At 38.8% G+C, this 12,140-nt stretch overlaps 1 protein-coding gene and 1 long non-coding RNA gene across 6 annotated transcripts in view; one reads left to right on the plus strand and one right to left on the minus strand.

Moving 5' to 3' along the window:
* Positions 1-8,774, plus strand: part of LOC139787563 (uncharacterized) — a 214,149-nt gene extending 205,375 nt beyond the window's left edge. Inside the window, exon 3 of the long non-coding RNA XR_011722657.1 lies at positions 8,673-8,774. This is a non-coding gene — a long non-coding RNA (uncharacterized lncRNA). The remainder of the gene's footprint in view (positions 1-8,672) is intronic.
* Positions 1-12,140, minus strand: part of LOC139787562 (lachesin) — a 96,025-nt gene that overhangs the window by 12,623 nt on the left and 71,262 nt on the right. For 4 of the 5 annotated variants that reach the window (XM_071726742.1, XM_071726746.1, XM_071726745.1 and 1 more), the window contains 4 exons: positions 8,110-8,193; positions 3,653-3,776; positions 851-988; positions 600-734 (listed from right to left, as the gene is read on the minus strand). In XM_071726742.1, the coding sequence (XP_071582843.1) occupies positions 600-734; positions 851-988; positions 3,653-3,776; positions 8,110-8,193 (481 nt within the window). The remainder of the gene's footprint in view (positions 1-599; positions 735-850; positions 989-3,652; positions 3,777-8,109; positions 8,194-12,140) is intronic. The other variant, XM_071726743.1, reaches the window with a different exon arrangement.

Consider the following 12,140-nt stretch of genomic DNA (forward strand, 5'->3'; position numbering starts at 1 on the left):
CAAGGTTTGAATAATTTAAAAACTAAGTAGATAAAAGAGGCTAACGAACCAAGCCGGGTGTACGTTTTAAGAATGTGTTACAAATTTAAATAAATAATGTGACATACGTTAATATAAATAAATAATGTGACACGTTTTGCGAATTATAATTTGACTATTATAGATCGACTTTGTAAGTGACGGTTTATATTATAGCCCATCACTGAAGATGACTTTATTGCAGGTTGATATTACATTATTTATTTAAATTTGTAACACATTCTTAGCACGTACATCCGGCTTGGTTCGTTAGCTCCTTTTATATCTCTTTTATTTATAATTTACCAGATCTGAAATCAATCTATACGAGCAATTATTGACAAGCTGATAAACGGAACAAATTAACAAAATTTCCAAACAATAAATAATAAAGAATACAGCCAACGAGTAATATTGCCAATGATAAAATTAGCAAGCATTATGGATTGAAAAAACACACGATGATTAAATAAAATATTACGCTGAAATATCATAGTATTAAAGCGCAATCCACAACGGAACAACGATCCATTATGGAATACAGAGTAAGGGCTCTATTTTTAACGAGAAAGTCATCTCACGTGTCATCTCACCCTTGGGGTCCTTGACCCAATAGTTAATCGACATCGGGGACGCCTCGACGAAACATTCCAAGATCACGTCGGTCCCCAAGGGCGCGCCGACCAGCTGATTGGGTACGTGAATCACTGGCGGAACTGTAAATCGAAGTCGGAAGATATTGTTGCATAGCCTCGGCACGGCGGGATTCGACTTCTACAAGGTACACCGTACGTCCGATCCAACGGCTCGGATCGTAATCACTATTACTCACAATGAACGTTGATAGAAATACGTTTGCTGACCGCGGGCGGAACCCCGTTGCTGGCGATGCACAGATAAACCCCCATCTCGTTCCTCGAGATCTTCGTCAGTTTTAGCTCCTCGCCCGAAAATTCGGACACGATTCGGACTGAGAACAGTAGGCATTAAAATCGAATAAGACTGATAATCCTTGATACATAGATCGCTGGCGCGCTCCAAAATTCGCGTCCATAATGTAAGATTTTTTTATTCTAAATGATAATTCCAATACTTTATTCTAATAAAGTTGATTTTTTCTTGAAATATCGAAATTTGGTTCGATTTACTAATTTATTTTTTACTAGGTATATCTATTTACTTCAATAATACATGAATATAAGATACGTTACTTATTTTCCACAAATCAGATATGAATTCAGTATATAATAGGTCTCAATAATATTTTACTTTTAAGCGAGTAATTATTACGCTAATAAGGTTTAATCAAGCACATCTGATATACAGAGCAAAACAACTATTTATTAATTAATGGAGATAAATATTTGATCAGAATTATTCCATTTTATTGAACGAACACAATAATTAACACAGATTAATAATAATAAATTCACTTTCTTATCTTATCAAAGCTAATTTTTTTCTAGAGATTACGTCAATTTAATTATATATTCGTATATAATTAATTAGTAGAAACATTAGCTGACGATCAATTGTCTCTGGGTATTATTATTTAACGAAGAGCAATGACTATATATAGATGAACGGAAAAAGAACGTGAAGTGAACGACCTATTACAAAAGCGACGGTCGATAATCAATAAAACAATAAACACGTTTAATGTTATTATATGCGCGCTAATTATGTTTTTCCAATATTTTATTATGGAACATGCAACGCACGCGTTTACATATTTTTGCGTATTACATTTTCTTAGTGTTGCGAATTTATTCATTTTACATTTCAGTACGATTTTAAAAAGTTCCAACGGTAGTGTAAAAACATCCAATAGTTTCTCGCTTAAGCGCGCATGTTCCGACATCTGTGTGTAAATTAATCAAAAGAAACCTTTTTGTTAAGCGACACCCTCTACATATTGTTCATTCTGAATAAGTTCGCGAGTGTATTCAGATGCAAACAACGAAGTGGCGCACGTAGATAAGACGAGCGCAATTTGTTGCGCCTGCACCTGTTCCTTTAACCGCGAAATATCGTAAGCAAACGCACGGGACCCTCCTCACCTGCGGCCTCGTTACGCTACATCGCAGTTCAGCTCGCAAAAACATCGATTTTCTCAAAGGTCCTGAGACACACCCGTGTGTTTTCCACCCCCGCGAGTTAATTACGCGGAAACGGCATAAACGTCCGCGTTTTACTCGCGTCCTACCGCCGCGCACCGAACTTACTTTAATCGAAGTATACCCATGAAGTCCCGACGAACTACGCGACTCCGCGTTACCTATTCAAATCTTAAAAGTAATGGTTTATTCTTTATTCGCGCTCGAAAATTAGTTCTCTGAGAATAATATTTTGACGCGGAAAACAAGAATAAGAAATCGTGAACGATCTCGCCAGAATCGAGGGAATTAAACGGATGAAACATATGTATCTCGGGATTGGAGAACGTTCCGTTTGAGAGACAGTCGTGTCTGAATACTTAAATTACTGGAAGATTTAAAATTTTTTATTTACAAACATAATTTACATTGTCTCGCGCTTCCTTTTCCGCCCGCTTATTTTTCTCATTTGCGCAAAATGTCCACGCAATGTTAATTAAATTTGCGGTGATCGCGAGACTAAGGCGAAACTCTTCCGGCATGGGTCCGATAATCACTGCGATTGTAGTGTCGACAATAAGCCGTCGGAGCCGGGTCATCCGGAGGTGCAGGTTCGCGCTCAGCATATGTTACACCGGTTGCCGCGGCGTGCATCCTTGCCGTGGACCACAGTACGGCGAAATTTGCCTGCTATTAGTATCACCACGCTGAAGTGAATACTAAATACGTCGTTTAGCCGAGACCGATGCAACGCGACGGCCGAGGGCGAGGTGAGACGCTTCGCTCGGTTCGCCGGTAGTGCTTCCGCAACCAACAACGTCCATTTTACGATCATCCTCTCGAGCGCTTTCGTCAAGAAATATGCAACAATTTCACATGTGTCGGCCGTTTGCGTCCGTTTTCCTCGGCAGACACATATAATCTAGGATTTCTTTGACCCGCTGATAACCGTGTTTTAAAAGTGGTTGCAAGTAGAAAATTAATATCAAGTTTTGCTTTATTGAAGAAACGAAATTTGATTGTTAATTATTACAACCTTTCACTTCAGTAATTTCGGAAGGAAAATTCGGGCGTATATAAGATTCTTCAAACTGTGCGGCTAAGAGCAATTCTCGACAAACTGCTATTTCCTACTTGAAATGATTCTCCTGTTTTAATACGAGCATAAATCACGAGAGAAGACCTAAAGAAGACAAACGCGTGTGTTCCGTAACTGGCTCAATATTAAACGCGCGGCTAAATTCGACATTACGTTTAATGATCCGCGGAACGACGGCGCGGCCGGCCGTTCGGCAGAATAAGTCGCGGGCGGAGGCCGTCATCTCGTAACATCAGCGGGGGGAGGGGGGGGGGAATCGGTTTCCGGACGAAATTCATCTTAAAGTCCGGAATCGCAATTCGTAATGAGGGAATTTGAATACTAACGGGATCGCGCGCGGTGCGCGGCATGCGCGCCTAAGGAAAACATAATTGTATATTCCGCGCTATATCGGCGGAACGGCGCGCGGCGCGGGCGTACCATCTATATTAAATCTTACCGTGAGACTTCTGGTTCGGGGCGCTTCCTGCAAATGGCTCCCGAATTATAATGTTCTTGCCGTCTTCCCGGCGCCAGGATACGCGCGGCTCGGGAACGCCTCTCGCCCGGCACGTTAACTTCACCTGTACGTGTTATGAAACCGGAATTATAAAGAGAAGCGAGTTCGTTATTGCACTCCACTAATGCCGTGCTTCATCCAAATATATTTGGAGGAATAAGGGAGAGAGAGAGAGAGAGAGAGAGGGGGGGGGGAAGGGAGCAAGAAACGCACGCGGGACCCCCGTCTCTATGTAAAACACGTACGCGCGCGAGGACGCTTGTCCGGAACAATGGTGGCTTGCGCGCGCGGATACTCGAGCGGAAAACGAATCTACGATCGCGAGGGGCATGAAATATCCAGCATCGACCGGGACGTCGCGTCGCGTCGGGCGATTTTTAACGGTTACCTGCTTCGTTGCGCTCGCGCGGTCAATTTTATCGAACCTCCTCCAATTCTCGTTAACGGGAGGTTTAATTTAGCGATATTTTCGCTTCTGGGTGGGCTTTAATAATCTAAACGATCCGCGAGGCTATTTTTGGTTCCGAACGGGGTCAGACACGATCAAATCAAGTCGATTTTCATAATTTCTCGCTCTAGCGTGTCTCTGCATTCGCAGCCATCAATTATGAATATCGGCTTGATTTTCATCGGTTACAATGTTATGGATACTCGAAACGCACGGGGCAGCGAATGGGGCTACGCGAATTGCGAAACGTAACGCGAAATGAATATCTGTGTGTTCTACAATGGAAAATATAAACGGCATGTTGACAATTAACGACACGACACGTGTCGCAGCATACTGCGCTGTTTGTTTGCTTGTGTTCCACTGACACGTCACCTGCTAGCTTGCAATATCTGTGACATTTTTGGATGAACATCGTGTTAGCACGATCCCGAGGTGCAACGTAAGTTATTGCATGTCATGTATTTTGCGTAACTACCTTCAAAAAAGTATAAAATAAGACGCGACTCTTTTAACTTTTCGAAACTGCTTTTTCAGCGCTTAAAATTTATCGACGCTTAATGTGTATATAATAACTAAAAATACTGACGTATGTATACATTTCTGATCATGTCCTACAACAATATTATTTATCGAAAAATACTTCCAGAAAAGTGAAAAAATAACAGACGAATGAAATAAGCACAAATTCATTAACATGTTATTAACTCATTTATTTAATATTGTATTATTAATAATAGAGTACCTGACCTGGTAAAGTTTCAAATGTTACTAATGTCATCGAGACGTGGATGTAAATTAATACGATATGTCGATTTCAACCAGATTTTTGAAATTAAATATGCATATATCATATTTTCGAGAAATAAACAAATGTATTGATTGGAAATATATCGAAAGCATATATTTATAATTCGAGAGAAGCGTGCAATCTCAGCAAAACATTAAACATTCTTTGGGAAGTATTACCCCCGGGAGAGTTTGGAGAAGCTTATGCGAAGAGAGAACTTCACGTTTTGCCAGGAGTCCTATCAATTTTAAATCAAGACCGCAACTAGGCCGAGGATAGATGTTCTAAATGCGATATATATCTCTTATTGCTAGAAGAAAATGAGTTTAAAAATTAAAATCCTTTATATTGACATTTGTCCAAGTACAACGTGAAAACGTTATGGAACGAAATTCGAACACCGAAAATCTCTGCGAGGGTCGATCTTTTTGGATTTTTTTAAATATTTTACGACAATTTGGCGAACACACGAGAGACGCGTCGTTAATAATAACAGTTATATGGTCTGAACAAAATTATTTATTTATCTCGCTAGCGGCTAGAGAGAGATTCGACTTCCACCACCAGAAAACGGGTGGACACAAACCAAAATCTCGATTGGAGTTTAAATTTTTTATCAACTTTGTTTAACGCGTCAGGCAATGGAAGCTTTAGTTTTTTTTTTTTTTACAATTGTCCCCTGACGACTAATAGCCGTGCTTTGGATCTGCTGCTGTCAGACATCGTATTTATTAGTCACATTAAAGTTGTCACATTAAAGGGTTACATACGCTTGGCAGGCCTAAAACTAGGTCTAAATCAACGAATTTTTATTGTGGTAAAATTATTTTACCTCAATTTTTGATATTTTTTATTGAATTTTTTGAGAGATATTCTCAAAAGATTACTCTACACGACATGTATTTTCATTTTTTAATATAACATAATTTTACCTACAATAAAAATTCGTTAATTTCGACCTAGTTTTAAGGCCTGTCAAACGTATGTAACCCCTTAAGGGCGAATGTGTGATTTGAGGCAGAAATTGTTCAATTGATTAGGTAAATGAAATTGCTTTACACGCTGAGATATTTCTTTCAATATGTTTACTAATACTTTTTCACCATATATACAAGATATTTTAAAACAATTAGTTCTAAATAACAAAATTTTGTGGTCAATTTCTCCCTAGCAAAAAACTTGAGGAAGGTTTCCGCTTATATTGCAACTTTCCAATCTTTTGAATCATTTATTTTTATGTGGCTACGTCTCGAATTAAAATTCTCTTAAAGTAAACTCTATTCAAAGTTAACTGAAGAACGTAATTTTGTTGTTTACTTGACTTAAAGTTTAGTACGTAAAAAAAAGTCTTTTTTTTTCACTCTCTTATATAATTTGGATGCCTCGACATTTTCGTTAAGGAAAAACTGATCTTAAGTTGGTTAAAAGAATCTGTCATTAATAGTACGTTTGGAGATTTTGAGACACATTAAATAAAAACATTTCAGTCAGTACAAGTTAATATAATTTACGTCCTTAAAAGACATTTTACAGAAATGAGCAAAGACTGAAGTTTCATCGTATTAGAGAAGTCAAAACTTGTGATTATAATAATTTCTCAAGTACATAAATTATATCCATCAAATACGTACAATTTCGTTGTTAACAAAAATAGTACGATACAATACTTAGACATGTGTCCCGACAAACTCGTCAAAAGAGATGGAAAGTAACTTATCAAACTGACAGTCGTACAATTTTCAGTATACCAACTGCGGTAGCTTTATAATAGGGGGAAACTCGCTATGCGCCGGTATAATTTCAAAGTTTAAAATGGTCCACGATGGTGGAGCTCCGTGGAGCTGTCGCATCTTCGTAAAAGCGTCCTGTCAGACGTTCCGAGGGAAGCGCAATATTCTTTACCCGAGCGACACCGGCGCGGGCGCGGCGGCCATGCGCGCGGAAAAACGCGAGGATGAGATGAGGTATTCGCACAAATTGCGCGACTGCCACGGAATATGAATTGTGAGCAACAGGTCACTTATTTTCACTGATAGCTTACTTACAGCATCCGGGCGTGAATCAAGACCGGCCGTAAAACACGCGTGTGCCAGATTACATTCTCACAAATTAATTGCGCGAAAGATTGTCGGATTAAATGAATTACTTACGAGTGATTAGGCTCAAAATCTATTACCCAGTTTTATATATGCACGGTTATACTTTTTTTCCTCGAAGAGCAGGTTTTCATCGTTCAAACAGTGTGTGTGCCTTTTTCAGCTCTAATTGTAAGATACGTGAGATTATAAAGCTAAAATTAAAGTTATTAATAACAGAAAGACATTTGATAATAATTACGGGTTGGTTTTATGACAGCGTGATGTTCAAATAGCACTTGCAACAGGTGTTGCAAGTTGCAGTTACGAAATCGCTATGACATTATGAAGCGTGCTGCAACATTGTAACCATTTTTTATATTAATTGGAGTTCCAGTTGACACGTTTCTAAATATGACAACTAGTTTATATACGTCAGTGTACAGATGAGAGGCAAATACATTCAAACCCAAAATTAATAGTATTTTTAATTTGATATTCCTATCTGATCATAAACTTCTTGGGGGATTTAAGCAATTTACTAGTAATTTCCTAATTAAAGCGTTATTAATGATGACGAAGTTTACAAGGTTATTTGTAGATTCAGACGCGAGCCGTTGCACACTCGTGGCGCACTGCCGTTTTCCGATATAGATTTCCCCGACATGAATCACGCGGAATATAACGTTGGCCCGATAATTTACTACACACGTAAATCAGCACATTTGTAAGCAATAAACCGTCGTTTATTCATGACGGCTTCTGTGTAGAGTAAATTATTTAACGACCCCCGGTCTAGTCGTTCCATAGAGCATCTTTCCTCTCTAGCATATTTATTCATAAATTTATCTCCGTATGCAGATGGAATCTTGATTGAGACGAAAATTAATTTCGATCAAAAAGAACATTTAATCGTCGTATTCCAAAGAACGGTAATGTAAATTGTAAAAGAAGGCTTGTTTCTTATTGCTAGAAAAATTATCCTTAAGCCCTTAAGCCTTTAAGATGTTATTAATTAAAAGCTTTCTCTTGATAACTGTGAACCAAAATTATGGAACGACGTAAAATAAAGGGAGATATTTACCTGGCCGCCCTCGCCTACCATCATGTCGCTCGATGTAGCTTCGGGATCGAAATCAGGTGGCACAACAATAGACAGCATACCTGTCTGGAGAAAATAGATCAGCGTTAATAAATAAATATCGTGATTTAAGTTCAGCGAGTATAATAGTTAATTGAAGCTTGTTTTTGCAATACCGTCTTTCAGATATGGTGAACGTATTTGAATTATAGATACGTTCACCGTCTAAATTCACATTGTCGGTCGAAAGGCGAAACGTCGCATGCACATCGTTCATCGTAACGCTATTTAGATAACGTTCGACGTTATTTTTGAGAGAATAAGGTTTATGATTACCGTAACAAAATCCCTAATGTGACGGTGAGCGTATCTATATAATTCAGATACATTTACCGTATCTAAAAGACGGTATTGCAAAAACTCTCTTATAGTTCTATTTCATTTAATTAAAGCCATAATTGTAATTCTATTTCTCTTCCATTATTTCATTTGTTCAATTATTACATCTAAAAACTCGGATTTAGATTATATTTAATATGAATATATAACAATTTTTTTCATTATAGGTATACCACAATCCTGAAAGTACAAGTGGGACTATTATTCAAGTCTGAATATTGCGACTCATCTACGGTAAGTTTTTTTATGCAACTAACTGCGCTCATTTTAATTAACACATATGCGAAATTCACGATGATGAGACGAGAGGAAACACGACACGGTCAAGGCTGTAATTTCTACATAAATTATTTCCTGCAAAACCGTAATACGCGCTTCATCTCGAGGTAGATATTTTTTCCACCATATATCGCATCACGAATGTGATTCATCTGATATGCAGCGTTGATAACAACAAGCGAATCAAATGCAATGACATAGAGCTCGCTTTATTTCCCTTGTCGCGGCCTACAGTGCTCCTATGGTGATAATATTTGGGATAACTAGTTTTTATTCGCGGCAGATAGACGCGAAATAAAATTGCGAAATTAATGAGAACAAACGGATCTCTGTCGGTCGGACTTTTTGAGATTAATTGAATAATTGCACGTGGGAAAAACATCCTGAAGCCACCAACTTTTTAGATGCGGTTCTGGATGTAACAAGCAATTTACCGAGGCAGTTTATTTATATATCGTCGGCTTTTTCCTCCTTTTCGTAAATTAAAGTAGACTACAAAGTACAGAGCCATAAGGCCGAGTCGAATAACACGAACGTCCCTAAATCTCACAAGCATCTTGCTCTATATACTTTAGCTCGACGCCGGTAACATATTATGGCCGTACAACCTGCTGCTGTTGCCAGTACGGATGTCGGTGTATGTCGCCGGTTATTCGTTAATTAACGGCGCACGGTAGCACCAAATATCATAACTAACAGTCGGCGCGATCATTATTGCCCGCCGCGAAGCCTAACAATCACGCACATGAGTTATCGTTACACGTGAGTCACGTGTTCAAAAATCGCGTCTGTTTAATCTACTCGTTTAACTAAATAAAAAGAAAATCGTTTTCACATATCGAATATCATATGTCGATTAATGTGCTTCCACGTATTCATTTGTTTTTAATATAAAAATATATTTTTGATGTAATAATAAAAGAATTAAATATACACTCTTATTCTTTTTTGTAATTGTGAAGCTACAAATAATATAATTCCTTATCGAAGAGAATTTATTAATAATTTCGATGAGTTCGAAAGATGACTCTTGATTTTAAGTTGCTGAAAAGTCTAAGTTTTAATTACGCCGTGTGCAACAATCTTCACAAGTCATTGTTCAGAGGTAACCAGGTTAACACCTGGTGGCGTCAAAATGCTGGATGTACGGCGCATTTTCTCATATTAGGGTGTAAAATAATCCTCCGCGACAAAGCGCTTCGCAGTAACTACGCATTTGACGCTTATCAGCACGCGGAGGCGCTATCGCGTTATAATTCCCAAGCGAGGAGTGAAGACAGCGGAGCGCACGACAGAATCGAGGATGTGGATCAACCTCGAATGTCTGGCGTTGGGAACTTTTGTCGGTAGTCGTACGTCAAGCCGCGAGGCGTCAGTACGAGTGCAAAGACCTCCTTCCCCGTCTCTCCTCCGCTCCCTCATATCCTCCGTCGTACTTCCCCTCAATTCTCCTTTCACTCCCTCGATTTAAAGGAAGTCCCTCTCACACGCGCGACGCCGCTTTCCTCCCCCCCCCCTTCCCGTCCTCACGTAAGACGCGAAGGCGCGAGGTGTGCGCGCAATTACGAGGATGTAATCCACGCCACGACGAAACTTCAATCGTTATAACCGAGTTGTCTGGCAAGCCGCCGTCGCTGCACCGTGCCGCTCGAGAAACAGTCCCCGACGAATGCAAACTGCGTACCTTACCCACCTAACGCGACGACGACGACGATGACGAGCGCGGCGAGACACGTGCCCGAGCGCGTAAACTCGTACGTGTCGCCACTGAATTATGAAACTCCCTTCCTCCACATCCGCGCGCGCCGTAAATTAATTATTATGCGCCTGCGAATGACTGTATCAGTCCGCGTCGCAATTCGGTGAATAAACCCGCGTCCCGTTGATCGGTCAATCTCTGGTTCCCAGAACCAATGATAGCTGCATCTATCTAGATATAGCGTTATCTGTTAAGTCTGTTTTCCGCGATTTTCTCTTCCTGGACAAATTGTGTTATTGTAATACACAGAAGCGTAATTTATATTATATAAAATAAACATAAATAATTTTCATGCTTGTAACGATCGTAACTGATACATCAAAAACAGTAGCGTTATTAATACAATATTGAAAATAAAAGCACAGGAATAAAATGAGAAATATGGAGAATTATATTTTAATAATAATATAAAAATTATGGACAGTGTGCAGAATTATCTCGATTCATAGAATGTATCATAGGGCAAACAGATCTGCAAAGAACACGTTCGTGGAAACTCATTATCGCTCGTTAGCCAGCTTCGAACCGCAGGATCATTATTAACCCATATGTATGCGCACAGTTCCATTCAACATAATCAGGCATGTAGTATAATTGAGAAACCACACATTGTTTAGTAATAGTTAGTAGTATAAGCTCGAATAAAACGAGCATTTACGTTCGTCTTAGTGTCTAAAAAATACTATGTTGGAAAATATAATGCGTTAAGAAAAATATCTTCACCTTTCCCGGATATAATAATAATAGTAAAAACCCGTAATAAAAATCGTAATAAAAATCGATGATGAAAATTAAAAATTATGAACGATTTTAATTAAGCACTCGTAGTGTAATGATATGATAAGATATAATAAACGAGATAGTGTTAATTTAAGTTAATTTTGTCGTGATTAATTTTAAATAAAGAGGAATAAATATCAAATGAACAAAATTCACGAATTTGTCCTAAAATGTTCCAAGGGCAATGAAACATTTATGAGACACACACACACACACACACACACACACACACACACACACACACACACACACACACACACACACACACACACAAAATATTTTCGTGAGATTCGATTCAATTACCCGACTAAATCAGTGCGTTTCCGTCGCGTTGGAATTATGTAGACGGCTTTGAAGAAGTGACGCGAAATTTCAAGAAAGACGACGCACATGCCGACGCGCAAGCCGACGCCTTGCCATACGTACACGTAAATTTTATCAGACACGCAGTCGGAATTATAAGCGACGCGCGAAGGGTACTACCGTATTCGGCAACGAGGAAATATAGTTACGAGAGGCGAGACGGCATCCTTTGCGGAGGGCGACGCTCGTGTTTTAACTATTGATGTACATGCGCGCCAGAATGAGAAAAAAAGAAACGGCAATCTGAAATAGAGGAAAAGATTTTATGGAGGAAACATTTGTCTACGTATAAGGTAATTTATCTCGTCATCGGCTAAGTTTTAGTGATCCTGATGATACATCAGGAAAAATTTTGACGTTTATTTTCAAAGCGTTTATCTTTTTTCTAAACTGTGTATAGGTCAAATTTTTGTATTATAAAATAATGATAAAATTTTCATATTATAAAGTAATA

The sequence above is a fragment of the Temnothorax nylanderi genome, unplaced genomic scaffold (genome assembly GCF_030848795.1).
Source record: "Temnothorax nylanderi isolate EJ_2023f unplaced genomic scaffold, tnyl_v1.0 TNYL_tig0010_pilon, whole genome shotgun sequence".
Taxonomy (NCBI): Eukaryota; Metazoa; Arthropoda; class Insecta; order Hymenoptera; family Formicidae; genus Temnothorax; species Temnothorax nylanderi.